General features: G+C 42.4%; 3 protein-coding genes across 3 annotated transcripts; all 3 read right to left on the bottom strand.

The window, feature by feature from the left end:
- Positions 1-3: 3 nt before the first annotated feature.
- Positions 4-5,117, bottom strand: noxo1a (NADPH oxidase organizer 1a). The gene is made up of 8 exons (XM_035180775.2): positions 3,507-5,117; positions 3,346-3,426; positions 3,184-3,256; positions 2,919-3,090; positions 2,220-2,410; positions 2,020-2,127; positions 1,792-1,909; positions 4-1,470 (listed from the first exon to the last, which is right to left on the bottom strand). Exons 1-8 carry the CDS (start codon positions 3,570-3,572, stop codon positions 642-644), a joined length of 1,638 nt encoding a protein of 545 aa, XP_035036666.1. The 5' UTR covers positions 3,573-5,117; the 3' UTR covers positions 4-641.
- A 144-nt stretch (positions 5,118-5,261) lies between these two features.
- On the bottom strand, positions 5,262-9,976 carry gid4 (GID complex subunit 4 homolog). The gene is made up of 6 exons (XM_035180800.2): positions 9,637-9,976; positions 8,936-8,995; positions 7,816-7,923; positions 7,622-7,723; positions 7,400-7,530; positions 5,262-7,279 (listed from the first exon to the last, which is right to left on the bottom strand). The coding sequence occupies exons 1-6, from the start codon at positions 9,859-9,861 to the stop codon at positions 7,216-7,218; spliced, it is 690 nt and encodes a 229-aa protein (XP_035036691.1). The 5' UTR covers positions 9,862-9,976; the 3' UTR covers positions 5,262-7,215.
- Positions 9,977-10,655: 679 nt separating this feature from the next.
- On the bottom strand, positions 10,656-14,478 carry drc3 (dynein regulatory complex subunit 3). Its single transcript, XM_035180782.2, has 13 exons — positions 14,394-14,478; positions 14,033-14,233; positions 13,834-13,950; positions 13,549-13,715; positions 13,263-13,409; positions 13,016-13,135; positions 12,802-12,914; positions 12,531-12,705; positions 12,222-12,353; positions 12,028-12,098; positions 11,608-11,731; positions 11,148-11,279; positions 10,656-11,025 (listed from the first exon to the last, which is right to left on the bottom strand). The coding sequence occupies exons 2-13, from the start codon at positions 14,190-14,192 to the stop codon at positions 10,918-10,920; spliced, it is 1,566 nt and encodes a 521-aa protein (XP_035036673.2). The 5' UTR covers positions 14,193-14,233; positions 14,394-14,478; the 3' UTR covers positions 10,656-10,917.
- Positions 14,479-14,600: the final 122 nt, after the last annotated feature.

Genomic DNA, 14,600 nt, shown 5'->3' with positions numbered 1-14,600 from the left:
AAGCATGATAAAAGTGTTTTTTATTTGTTCCCAGCTCCACAGTAACATGTGAACACACCCAGTGAATCTACATGGTTTAATCTGGTGTGTATAGTCAGTGTAGAGTAATTGCACATGTCCCATTCTTCAAGTGAGGTTTATTTTTACTTCAACAACAGCCTGAACACACTGGCTTTCATTTTTTGCAGGTAAAATAACAAACCAATCACACTCTTGCACTCAACACAGTGCAAATGCATATAAGGCACAACACGGGTTTCCAGTATGGAAAATAAACATTTTAGAGCGGATAGTGAAGATGTGGGCTGAGAATGTTTACCGTAACCTGATTAATCATCCTATTTATTCATGTGAGCTGGTAAAATTTAGCAGACTTTACAGAAGTTGAGAAAATGCACATTACTCATGGGAGACTAGAAGAAAAGTGTTTTCTATGCAGTTTTAAAGAGACACAACTTAATTCCCGCTATATATTCCCACAGTCCTCTCACACTATATGGTGCAGTGACTCTTAATTCCAGTTAGTGTACACAACCCCCTTGTTTTGATAAATGCAGCAGAATGTCAATGTGTATGAGAATAAAATTAAACAAAACTCATCAACATCTACAGAACAGATGAGGTTCCTTGATAGTAAAAGTTCACTGGCTCAGTATCTCAGTTTGTGTGGGTGACAGGCCTCTGCCGGCGTTCTTGCGGGTGATGGTGGTGCAGCGGGTGAGGATCTCCCGAGGCTGCGGCCTGGGCGGCACCTTGGGCATGGAGTTCCCCTTGTAAAGGTTGGGATCAGAGACACTGGGGAGCATTTTCCCCTCTGTGCCGTACGTTGGGCTGAGGCCGTTCCCGGGTGGAGGCGTACGGCTGTGGCGCAGCCGCTCTTCAGTGGCGCTCTGGCTCAGGTTGAGGGACAAGCTTGCTGAGGAGGAACTGAGGTCGTCGCTGCAGCTGAATTCACTGCTGCTGCTGCTGCTGCTCACAAAGCTTGCATCGCTCTCTGCCCTCAGGCTCCTGCCACGCTCCTCCTCCCCTCCGGCCATTTGCACCATGATGGTGGGCGGAGGAGAGTGTTTTGCAGGGGTGGTTGCTGTGGCAACGTTGGTGGCAGAGGTACTCGGGGCTGGCTGAGCAGGAGGTGGCTCAGACACGATGTCGAGAGAGCGAGACCTCTGAATCGTGTCTGGTTGGAGCGAAAGGGAGGATGAGGACCTGGTGGGTGGAAGCTTCAGAAGGTTACCTGAAGAGAGGCTGAGCTGGTGGGACTGTTCCAGCATCAAGGAGGAGGAGGATGCCGGTAGCACAGAGGAGGAGCGACGGTTTTGCTGGTGGGACTGTTCCAGCATCGAGGAGGAGGAGGATGCTGGTAGCACAGAGGAGGAGCGACGGTTTTGCTGGTCTCCTGGCATGCGGATGTGAGGGTGGCTGTAGGGCTGCAGGTACATGGCGGGGATGTAACCTGCTTTACCATTGTATCTGTTAAAGGAAAGAAAGAGACGGGCAGGATTTCAAATCTGGACTTTTTAAAATCAAGATACCCGTATTTACAGGCTTCAGGACTTCAGGAGGAAAACATGAGCTCAGAGTCTGATGCACATTATCCCTTCTCCTTTAACTCATTTAAGATTAACATTATGCTGCCGTTCAATTCAGTGTTTTCCTGAATTCATCCTATTCATCTTCAACCATCCGACCTTTCTGGCATTTTGAGAAGAAGTCACTGTCCCACCATCCCCAGTAAAGACTGTTAACTGAATCCATCTCTAATAAAAAAAAAAGGCCTGATTTAATAAACACCTGATGAGCCACCAGCCGTTGTCAGACTTCTGCAGGACCTCCACCATTGTACCGATGTGCACAGTCAGCTCATCGTCTTTGGTGGCCTTGTAGCTCTTGATTGCAGTGCACAGCGTTCCTGAGAGTGATAAAAAAAAGAACTTTAGTGTCCTGTTGACAGACTTGAACGCCAAGGTGTTCGTGGTGTCTTGAGAAAGAGCACAACAGGACCTGTATCTATGCATGTACCTCTTTCAGGAGTCCCATCTGTTTCATCTTCATCGTCATCCAGCGTCTCCAAATAGGGGGCAGGGAACCAGGCCATCCGTTTGTCCTCGTTCTCCACGAGCCACCACCCTGAACCACCAGAATTGCACATTATACTGATGCCAGCGAGCGTCTGGGCCTGTTACTCTTAATCATCAACTGACTGACGTTTCTCTGCTCACCTGCTTTATCCTTTATCAGTACGTCCACTTTTTCATCCACGGCCACTTTGAAAGGTTTGTTCTTGGTGTCTTTGGTCTCGTACGAGGCCACACATCTGTACGTCTCTGTGACAAACGGCTGGGTTACGTTGCCGCCGTGGAGGTGGCCTGTGTCGCCGTTGAGTTCATTTTCCGATGGCATGATGATGATGCTGAGGAGAAGAGCTGCTGGTTAGTTTGCAGGTAAACACACGTCAGAAAAAATGAAGAGATGTTATGCATGGGCCTGATTTTATTCTTCTGACGTTATTTTTCTGTGCAGTTTGAAAGGTGGATAGATCCTGGTCGACTCTTTTATAATACTAGTGCAGTGACTGTGCTAAACAGGAATGGGCTGTTTGCTTGGTCTGTGGCGATGGTTGCAGCTTTTTTTCCACACGCCCATGTTTGCAGGACTAATCTGAAAATGAATTTTCAAGTCTGTTTGTGACAACTTGTTATTGTTTTTTGTGCATTTTTCAACACTTTCACACCCTTAGCGACAACAATCCTGTACTATTTAAGACAAATCTGCCATTCTTTAGAAGTGATACACGAGTTGCAATCTGGGTGACACCCTGAGTTTGCTGAGATGTGGAAGAGGAAGCCCAGAGAGGTAAGAAATCTCATCTGGCATCTCCCCACTAAACTTAAAAAAAATATCCTACATGTTTAGCGTACCTGTTCTTAGAGAAGTCCGGCTGCAGGTCCTGGTCTTTGGGCTGGAAGAACTGGATGAGGTCTCCAGACTGAGTGACCCGCGGGTCGCAGCTCAGAAGCTCGTTGCAGTATTTATGCAAGAGTTTGAGGCGCAAGAGGGATTTCTTGGGACCGATCCGCTTCGTCTTCTTGTCTAAAGGAAGCAGGACGCACGGAGTCACAATGCGCAACAGCCTCGATGGCGCATGATGTAACCAAACTGCAGCTGGGAATTACGCACGCTTACCTCGAAACTGTGGGATGATTCTCTCAGATTTTTTCAATTTACTTGCTGCTGGGAAGGCCTTCTTCATTTTTTTCTGTAATTTGATGAAAGGAACAGAGCGGGTTAAAACAAAACAGCCACTTTTACGCACGATTTAGATTTTTACGCGCGTTTAATACTCACGTGGAATTGCTTGAACTCCCGAAAAGTTCTGTAAACAACGATGTCGCTCTGGTCCGACCACAGCACGGAGGTGATGTACATCTGGAAACAGGAGAATGCAGATTGATCACACTGATGTTCGTGATGGTAACAGAATGATGGATGACTCCGTGTGCGCTTACTTTGCTCTTCTCCTTGTGCAACACTCCGGTGAAACGCACACTCATGGGATACCGCTGGGCCTCCATGGTCCGACGACAGAACCAGGACGCAGGGTGAAGAGGATCACTGTTTTGACTCTGAGCTGCAGGTGTAGCCTCTGTGCCTCGACCTGGTTTGAGACTGAGGCAGTGATGGCGGGTTTATATTCTCCACAGGGGCGCGGGCGTGGCTGCCCTGTGTGAGTCAGAGGCAGAAACAAAACCTCTGACCTCCGTCACTCGTAGGAAACTCCAGAATTGCACCAGAACTGAGAGACCTGCTAAGAAAGCCTTATTGTCTCAAACAGGTGAGTGGGGCAGAAACAAAAATGGTCACATTCTTTGCTGAAGGAAACATTCTTTAGTTATGATCCCATTTTTTCCTCTCACAAAACAAATAGAATGATAATCTCCTTGTTATAACATGATTACTACATGAGATGAGCTTCACTGTATAAAATGAAATACAACCAAATATATAGAACTTGAATTTAGATAACGTCAACTGTAACACATCTTCTCTGCTTTGTTTATTCTGTAAAATAAAAACCAAACTCTCGAGCTCTAACAGACAGTAAGACGATTGAAAAAATAAGAGTATAATTAATTGAAAGAGACAAAAGACAAAGCAGTTTAAGGAAAAATAATAAATATATGAAGAAAAACAAGAGGCTCATTCTACTACACTAAATAAAAACACACCTAAGTGCTTGGAATTATGTTTTTATTTCACACCAGAGGTAGATGAAGATTTTTTTCCCCTTTTTGAAGTTGGCACAGGCTACTTAGTAATAAAGAATAAAAGTCACAAAATAAAGGGGATGTCTGCTCATCCTTTATTTTATTTTATTTGTAATACTTAGTAAAATACTAGAAGAGAATAAATCACAACTACTATTATAATCTTAGTTTCATTGATTTGCCTTTTTGGGATTCTGTGAATGTGTCTCGTTCTCCATTGGCTGCATCAAATGCTGAAATAACAATAAAATGAATGTAATCTTTTAAATCACAGCCAAAGTGCATAGATGATACAACGAATTGAAAGTAGAAAGCATCAGACCTGCAGACAGTGGGTGTCTTCATCCTGGAGACAGGCAGCATTGTTAAAGGCACACAAGGAAGTTGTTTCCCTCATTTTTTCTTTCCTGATTTGAGAAAATGTTACCTCATCTCCAGGCAGGAATCATCAGCGGCTGCATGTGCGCCAAACACGAGCCAAATTTATTGACCATTGACTCATTTTGATATTCTCAAGAAATGTCCTAAGCCTGCGTGTAACCATGCAATAAAAGTAACAAAGGCCGTCATTGACTTTCTGAAGAGTACAAACCTGTTTTTAAGGGTTATGAAAACATTCAACACATAAATTTAACCTGATAAGGGAATGGTGACAACCTGCAGCCTGTAGGGTGTGGATCACCTCCTCCATTAATAAGATTTGTATGTGCACAAAGGGGTTTCAAGTCAAAAGGTGAGTGCACTGCATCCTTACTGTGTGGCAGCAAAAAAAAATATTTTCCCACACCATCAGCATTGTAGTCGATTCACTCTTCAGCAGCTCAGAGACAATATGAGGTGAGGCACACTTTACTGTGCTGCTGCCAAATATTCAGAGGTGTGAACATAGGACAGTTTGGTTTGATTCCCTGACACGAGAAATGACTTTCGTGGTCCACTACTGACATCTAGTGTCCGCTGCCATCTCAATGATCTGACTGACTGATGTAAAAGCAATAAAGTATAAATATTTCTCTTTATTCCATCTCATACGATACATTCATAGCAGATTTATCATACATCATCTGACTTTTACAGACACACTCTCAAACAAACATGTTTCTTTACATTGCACATTTTGATTTAGTTGATTAATTAAAAAAAAAAGCAAGCAAATTATTTTGAAGTCATTCAGACTGTGAAGTGGTCAATCCACTTACTTGGGTTTTTAAAAAAACATATAGTGTCAAGAGTTTCCCCCACGACAACCCCTCAAGTCCTTGTGTCATGCTGCAGGCCAGCAGGCCGGCTGAAAGGCTACGAGCAACACACAGGCAGGCAGAGGACATGCACTCTCCGGCACATGACCGACAGCAACACTTCTCAGTAGACTGCAGATCAAAAGCTTTAATTTCTCTCGCAGAAATATACTCTGATTTCTTTAAATAAAACATCACCAACCGTATAACCTCAAGCTCATGTGTTGCAACTTTACAAAACTTTAAAATTGTAAGGCAGTGGGTTTTGTTCTGTCTCCGTCACCTCTTCCACGGCGCCCGAGCCACACGAGGTGCTTCTTTACATCACATTCCCTGGTGAGTAGAGCAGTCGCACATCGCAGACATGCGTTACTTGAATCTCCTATTTTGAGACATTTTCCAAACCAGACAAATGTAGTAAAATAAACCAGTACAACCACACATGAACTACAATACATGTGACAGTGATTCAGTCAAACTGCACGTGTGCCATTAGGTCTCCCTGCTCCATCTTTCACATGACCAAAATCCTGAAAACACAACTCAGCATCTGAGCTAAGATACCCATAAGCCTCCTTATTGATTCCACCACTTAACTTTCATATACACTTTTCCTCTTGATTAAAAAAATAAATATCTCACTCTTGAAAATAAAACTAAAAATACCGCTTTGTGGTTGTATGCCTCCGCCAACCAGTGCAGTTTCAGTCTACGTATATTTCTCTTCCAGACATATGAGGTCACCACTGAAATCTAACATCTTTAAGTCCAACTGGTCAAAATCGGAAATTTCCTAAAGGCAGACTTGAGATATCCTGTTCACGAGGCGACAAACACGTTTTGTGAGGCCACCGTGACCTTGATCCACCAAAATCTAATTATATGTTGCAAATTTGAAAGGATTCTCTCGAGGTATTCTTGAGATATTGAGCCCAGAAGAATGGAGGAACAACCTGAAAACAGAATGTCTCCACCCACTGGCTGCCACCGGCGCATAGACGTAAAATAATTAAAAAAAACTTCCATTAGTGAGTTTTGCATAGCGAAAATTCAGCGTGTAGCCATTAGCTGTTTGTGGAGACAGTGTTGATTAGAGGATCTTTGAAAAACCCAGCAGCTTGGAAATTATTATTTATTGGTGATCATTTCGAGTTCTAGTTCATTTCCTCCCTGATCATCAGACCATGACTTAGTCTCACAGACAAAAGTAGATCACTGCTCATCATTGCTTTTGTTGAAAAACTCTAAAAGAAAAAAAGAGCTTACTGAGCAAAACTCCTCTGACACCTTTACTCTCATGTGACTCTTAACTAAAAGGCAGATTATGCTCATAATGTCTCCGCGAAAGCAAAACTGGAACCGTTTTGCTGTCCAGCTACAGGGAGACAGATTCTGTGAGAGCGCACAGAAAACCGCTGCACAAAATTGAAAATAAAAACAGTCCAGAGAAAGAAATTAAAAATGAAATACGGGACAAACATCAAGTTCTACAGCAGCTGTGAGAACCGTCTTTGGCCTTCAGGTCTTCTGTCTCGCTGCACCATCTTTCCTTCACTCCATCAGAAGACTGTCTGCCTTCACTTCCCCTGCTGTGAGGAAACAGGTCACCCCTATTCATGGCATCATAAGCTCTCCGTCGTTCCCGTCCCATTTAAGCACAGGGCAGTGTGAACTGTCCTTTACTTCATGCTGAACACCTGAGTTTTTTTTTGTCACCGAAATTCATAAATGGGCACGCTGTGCTCTCGAACATGGTTTAAGATAAGAGACTGGTACCTGCAGGCGCAAGATAAAAAAGAGAGCAATATTAACATAAGAAATATTAACAGTTCTGTTTAAACCATTGAATTTAGCTTGGAATTCTGCAGCAGGGCCACAAGGAGGCGAAGTAGTTACCATTCAGAGCTCCTATGGTAATAGTAGCCCTCGATAGTAGCTGTGGACTTCTGAAAGCAGATGTAGTAGAAGCCTGCGAAGGAGGCACCGCTGATGTCTTTGATAGTATGGTCTGGAACCAGAAACTGCTCCTGACGGTGCAGGACAAGACGAGCGGAGGTCAGAGTTTAGCACCAACACGAGAGAGACAGGGGAGCCGTGAGAGTAACATCACCTACTAACCTTCCACCTCATGAAGACATAATCACTGTTGTCCAGTGCTTCATAATCAAAGTCGTCCGAGTTGAAGCTTTTGGCATATTTGTAAAAAGGTGGAAACTTGCCCTAGTTAAGAAGACATAAAAACATTTTGAGAAAAGCCAGTTTCTGAAGCTGTATTAGTCATTGATCACAAATAAAAACTCAACACAGCATACCCAGTGCTTTCTGTCCACATCCTCATCTGCGTCCCACTTCCTGGTTAAAAAAGGCCTCTTTTGACTTATAATTTCTCCAGCAAAAAATGTTGTGAGAGTGGGATACTCCTGTCACACAGAGAAACAAAGGTTAGGACGGGAAGAACAATGCAGTGAAACATTTCTACACGAGTGCCGATTGTATTTGTTTTCAAACTGCAGAGAAAGATCTTCAGCTTATGGTTTCTGCAGGTTTCAATAAGTAAAATCTAAGACATTTTAGGACCATAATGAGTCAAATTTTAGACCTATGTCAAGACAGTTCTGAAGGAATAAGCTGTTCCTAAACATCCCCATTATTGAAGATAATGTGAAGTAGAGAATAACCCTTGAAACACCACGTTATCTCACAAACTACAGCCAGGGCAGTAGGTCTCCGTAGACTATCCCACAGCCAAGCCCAGTGAACTGCTGATAAACTGTGTTGGCAGACAGTTATCAGTCCCACATTGGTCTTGGTAATAGTTTGATTACAGCGCGATAATATCTGTATCGTTGACAAAGAGCTGCAACACAGATAAGTTCCAAACTAGGCATGGAATTTTAATGATGGAGGAGTTATATTAAATTAACGTTAACATGATTAAGACCTACCTCAGCATATTTAAGACCAAGTTGAATTTCAGACTTTTTTAAAGAGACCACAAAAAAAAACTGTGTGTTGTGCAGCAGGCAATTTACGATGCATCAGCAGAAAAGATTACAGTAATTGTTATGGAACTCTTTTGATTTAGTACGTCAGACATGGGGGAAATGATTTGTTCTATTGGATTTAAATTCTCACAACCAGGCTACTCATCTTTCACTCCACTCTGCCTCAGCCAAAATTCACCCCTGAACCCTCTCTCCACCACATGTTGCATAATGAAAAGCGTATGCGGTCGACACAAGAAAAGAAAATAAGAAAAAAGACTAGTCTACACACGTATTTGCCGGCCTTTAATCTTTGTCCCAGTTCAGTCCGCATCGAACAAGCGGGGACCGGTCTCCACTTGCTGGAACAGTGAACCCAGTCCGAGCTCGGTCTTTGACAGAATAAAAAGGTCAGCCTCGTAACATCTGACCTAGTTTCACATCTCACCTCAGTTAGACCCTTTATCTTCAGGTAGCCACACAAGTACGAGTCCTCCACGGTCACATGCTGCAAAAAGACAAACAGGGAACACGTACAGTAACTGGCCTGAAATCACCAATGCACAAGATTCTTCTCCTTCTTCTTTAGCAGGACGTGTACATGTCAGTAGACTGGTGTGAACAGACAAATCAATATGTATCAGTGCAAGCACGCAGGCGTTATGTCTTCTGTTTATAAAATAAGAGAATCCTTATTTAATCCCACAATGGGGACATGTGCAGTGTTACAGCAGCAAGTAAACATGCAATCCTTAGTGATGCAAGGAAATATGAAAAACCTATAAAAAAGGAATAGAAACAATAAATACAATGTAAACAGAATAGTGTGAGAATGGGTGGAGTGAAGACTCATTTCACCCGTTGGAGCAGGTAGTGGCACAAAATGCTAACATGTTTGGGTTGTGTGTGTGTGTGTGTGTGTCTGTCTCTGTGTGTGTGTGTGTAACAAAAGTAGTTGACGAGAAAGTTAATTGTCAACATTTGGTCCAAATTCAAAATGAAATACCACAGCAGAAATGTGGGTCAGCGAAACGAGCTAAGGGAGCTAACGTCTGCTAAGTTAGTCATGTAGCAACTAAGGCTACAAATATGTCGACTTCATTGGTAGAACAACAATCCCATCGACATGAGGACGAGGCGGGAATGTACCTGCAGAACGACCTCCACGTCGTAGGAGTTGCCTTTGCTCTTCTGGTAGCCCCGGAACTGCGAGCCGCTGTACAGCAGCGAGGTGGCCACCCCCGGCTGGTGGGTGTTGATCGGGGCGGCGGGGACAAGCGACGCCGAGGATGAGCGGGCCGGCTCGGTGGAGCTGCGGCACTCCGCTGGGACGGGCATGATGAGCGCGAGAGAGTCGCTGTCCGAAACCGTCATGAACTCTTCGACTGAGCCGCAGCGGGGGAGAGGAGGGTCTGGAGGTGTCACATCGAGCAGTGGGGGGACTTCGCTCAGTTTGTGGGGTTTTCTCTCTTCTGGAGCGGAGCGCTGCAGCGTCTTCTTCTTCGTCTTCTCTCGGTTTACTGCTTCTTCGTGTGTAATGTGACGAGAGTAAACAACGATTTGGTGCATCACCGCCACCAGCTGGTGTGGAGTGTGGATCAGGCTGTTATATGATTATATTATTTATTCTATTGAGTTAAATAACAACTCAAAACAAACTTATACTATCTCCATTATGTTAGTTTTTCTAAGATAATAAAATAGTATTCGATAACACTTAAATCAAAATGTACTTTAATCCTACCAAGGTTTACAATTATCTGCGTTCTTTCTTGCTCAGTGTACTATGATATAATGAACTGTGCCCTCTTGCTCACAATAATCAAATTATTTTACATCAAGACACATAATTAATGAAAAAAAAGTTTTGTGATAATCCAGCCTGTAGGTTTTGCGTTATCCAGCCGATCAATAAACAGGGATGAAAACATAACCTCCTTGGCAGGTAATTAGTCTGCCTCTCTTAAAATAAACTAAATATACATATCAACCCCTCTACTGTATCCCCGCACTCAACCACATGGTTTTCATTTCGTCCCATATATTTTCTTTTTGATCGACACTCTTTGTTGTTTGTCTTGCAATATTTATGAGTTATGTTCACCACAGTAAACCCAGATACATGTATTTGCTCATCTGGGGAACAAGGAAAGAGCTGAAGCAGAATATTGGTCATCAAAATGTCTTTATTGTCTCAAATCAGGTGGAAAGAGACTGGATGAACAGATGAAATTATTCTGTTATTGGTTAATAACCAACCGACCAACAAACAGGGAACAAATGGAATGTATGGAATAAATACATAAAACAACAGATTCATAATTTTACTTGAACACAGTGACATTTGTTATATGACATTTGTCCCACAAGGCTTTGAGAATGTCCGGTTCCATTTTAATAACAAGTATGTGAATGAAATGATTGTTTGCCTCAAAGATCTGGCCACTGGAACTCGTCCAGCTGCTCCCGCAAATGGTCCATATACTTGAGGGTGTCTGCGATGCACTTGTGGTTCCGCTTAAGTTCTTTGTCTTGAATCTGTAATAAGCCATAAAGAAAACAAGCAAACAATAACAAGACAGTGAGATGCGAAGGAGAGGTTTGTCAATTATGAAAATTTGAACTGGGCTGCTCGCTGTAAGGTAATTCCAGCTCCCTACCCCTTTAACCAGGGACACTTTCCAGGCCTCGACACGTGTAACACACTGAGTCTCTCTGTCACTGATCTTCAGCAGGTGGTTATCGTGGCCGGTGGCCAGTGCGTCCATCACCATGTTTTTGTCTGTAAACAGCTACAGAGAGAGAACACAGGTAAAAGAGGGTGAGGGCACTGACACTGGTAATGACTGGTAATGTCTTCACATCATCTGACCAATTGGGATTAATCTCTGTCATCAGTGTTCACATTAGATTATAATTCTGATATATATATAAGATGAAGTGAGAAAAAAAAACAGGTCTTAAGAGTGGTGGCTGCAGGATAACACTGGAGAGTCAACATGGCAGAGTGTGCAGACAGTAATATGCTGTAATCAGTGCTTTTACTATGAGGCTATAGCAGTCTACAGTGACTATAATATAATCATTTAGCCAGTTTGGTACAAAAGAGACAACACTTACCCATCTAACGTCACCTGACATGTCCTCTCCCACGCTGTCCGAGGCCACTTTCTCCAGAGTTGCCAAAGCAATATCTCGCACATTCTGATGATAAGTATCCTCCAGATCTCGAAATTGGGCATATGTATGGTTGTGTTAAAGGTATCATTTAGACAGGACTTAATAATTGACAATGGGACTCAATTTAAATTGAATCCAGGTCAAATTGGATGAAGAGAAAGCGAAGGTGGTTTCTTAAGATCTTGTTCACAAATGAGGGTAAGACAGATAGAGTTGGATTTTTCCATTATGCGTTGGTGCATCAATCTGGAATTGTATTAAGGTGTAGCTTGATATTGTCTCTCATATAAATATAATAAACACTTAATTTACTAACTCAACGTTATTGCAAATGATGCAAAAAACAAATGAAAAGGATATATCCCCTGCACAGTTTCAGTGAAGCTGCCAACCATGTCTGAGATGTTGATATCCAACTCTTTGATGATGTCCTGAAATGAAAGAAAAGAGTTTTTGACTTGCAAATGTATTTAATCTAAATCTATAGCATCTATAATAATTATAATAATCAGCTTACAAAAACACAAATAAAAAAACCTCACACACGCACTCACCTCTAACTGGCTGTTGAGCTTAAGCTCCAGTGACATTAGGCTGTCTGAGAGCTGGTTGATTGCATCGTTGCAGTGGCCGATCTTGACCTGCAGCTTGTCTGGGTCTGATAACTGCCTGAACTCCACCATCCTCTAGAAAGGCGTAAAATAAAGATCAACTTTATAGATTCCAAACCAGAGAAATTCACTTGTGTCATGAACATAAGAAATGTTTATCTACTAAAAGCAGAGTTAATGAGTTATTATCTATTTAAATGTTCTAAGCATTACACAGCGCCTTTAGAAACATTATATATGGGCCCAGCTCACCTCTTGGTGTTGCTGCTCAAATTCTGCCAAAACCTGTGATGCTTTCTTCTGGTAGTCTGTCACAAGCTTTGTGTGACCGCTGAGGAAGGAGTTTACCTCTGCCTCTCTTCGTTTATGCTCTGCCAAGCCTATTTCAAATAACTGCTCACACAGTTCCCCCATTTGCTGCTCAAATGTAAGCGTTGGGTCAAGGAATTTAAGGACTGATTTCCCAGATTAACATGTCGTTAATACACCCACATGGATGAGAAAGTCAAGAATCAAAGGATATGTTTGAAGCAGATGAGCCACTCCTGTCACACAACGTAGTGTCTCCGCTTCTGGGTCGTCTTTAAACATGCTCTTAAACAGATTGGATCCATTGAGGAACTCCACAAAGGCGTCCTGTTGGGAAAAAAGAACTGACCTGTCACACTGTCTGTGCATTTGCAGGCTTCAGAGCTCAGTGGACAATGACTGCATTACAAACAAGAGCTTTAGGTTACTGTGTGTAATTGGAGTTCTGCTTTCCGGCTTTGCTCAGCATCATCGGCTTGTTGCTTCTGCAGCTCTTCTTGTCTCATTTTCTCAACAGCTAGGTAGTGTTTGATAGATGCTTCCTTTTTCTGCACAGACACATGTTTTTTTTAATACAATATCAACATGGAACGTTACAAATACCAATGATGACAATTTTCCAAACAGACCTATATGAGTACAGTAGATTACAACTGTATCTTTGTTTAGACTTACTTTCTCCTCACTAAGTAACCTGAAGTCTAGGCACGTCAAGTTTGGAAAGAAGGCAGCAATGAAGTAACTGTATCCATCCTCCTTTGAGAGAGGATTTCCAGATAGGTTGAGGTCGAACAGTTTCTTGAATTTCCTGAGGGAGAGCACCTTTAAAATGAATTAGAATTACATTATGGTATATGTTACATGAACATACACAAATGTTACACAGCAGCCTAATTGCAATACTAATGCATATGCATTTTATATATGTGATGGATTTATAAAGGGACGTTTTTTTTTTTACATTATCCAGTTGTTCAAGGAGGTTGTTTGAGATGAAGAAATGAGAGAGATTGTCAAGTTCATCCATGTTTTCAATGACAGAGATTCTGTTGTTGGACAAATTCAGTAATTCAAGCTTCCGCAGAGACTCCAGACCCTCAATTCTTTCTATTCTGTTGAACGACAGATCTAAAAGACACATTCAGAATGATGTTGGTTATTCTTGGTATAGTTACTGGACTCTATATGTGTTTGTCCCTATTTGAACCATTACATAAACAATGCAAATAAAGAAGCTTCATCTTACTGAGCCATGTCAGATTCGCCAGATGGTCCAGGCCCTCAACCCTCTCTATGAAGTTGTTGTTTAGATAAAGCCTGGTCAAGGATGTGAAGTCCCATAAGTTGTCAATCTTCAGGATGTCTGTGAACAGAGGACATCTCACATACCTAAGCACAATTCACTTTCATACACTGATTGATATTTTTACAAGGTCTTTTCTTACGTTTGAAGTCCAGACGGATAGTGAGGACTTCATTGAGGTGTATTCCCTCCGCCCTGGCAATTCTCCCACCTTGATCTCGAGGAGTTTGCTCATCAACTGCCTTCTGCACAAGCTCCTCATCCATCAAAATGGGCTGAGCTGCACCACACTGCCAGCTCATGCTACTGCTGGTTGGGTCGCTTTACTTCACTGAGCTCTCGGCTAAAATAAACCGAATAAATCATAGTTTGTTCATTAGGAGCTTAGTTTTATCACAATCCCAACTATCAAGGGATAGTTCACAGAAAAATGAATATTCCCTCATTATCTACTCAATGTAATGTTATTAGCCTTCGTAAACAATATCAAACAAACTACCCACCGGTGACAGCTGAAATCTCCTATGAAATCTATTTAGGACTAAACATCACGTTTTAGCCCGTGGACGAAGTCTCAGTTTACGCACCGTCACTTAGCAACCGACTCGCTTCAAGCTGCGTTCAAGGGCAGTCAAGTCAATGGGTTAATAATAAACTTTCAACCTCCAAATATACTTGCTTGGCTGATGAATATGTCATAACAACACATA

This window comes from Hippoglossus stenolepis, chromosome 16, assembly GCF_022539355.2.
Source record: "Hippoglossus stenolepis isolate QCI-W04-F060 chromosome 16, HSTE1.2, whole genome shotgun sequence".
NCBI lineage: Eukaryota > Metazoa > Chordata > Actinopteri > Pleuronectiformes > Pleuronectidae > Hippoglossus > Hippoglossus stenolepis.
Note: the sequence above shows the minus strand (reverse complement) of the source record. Positions and strands in the feature narration are given on the sequence as shown.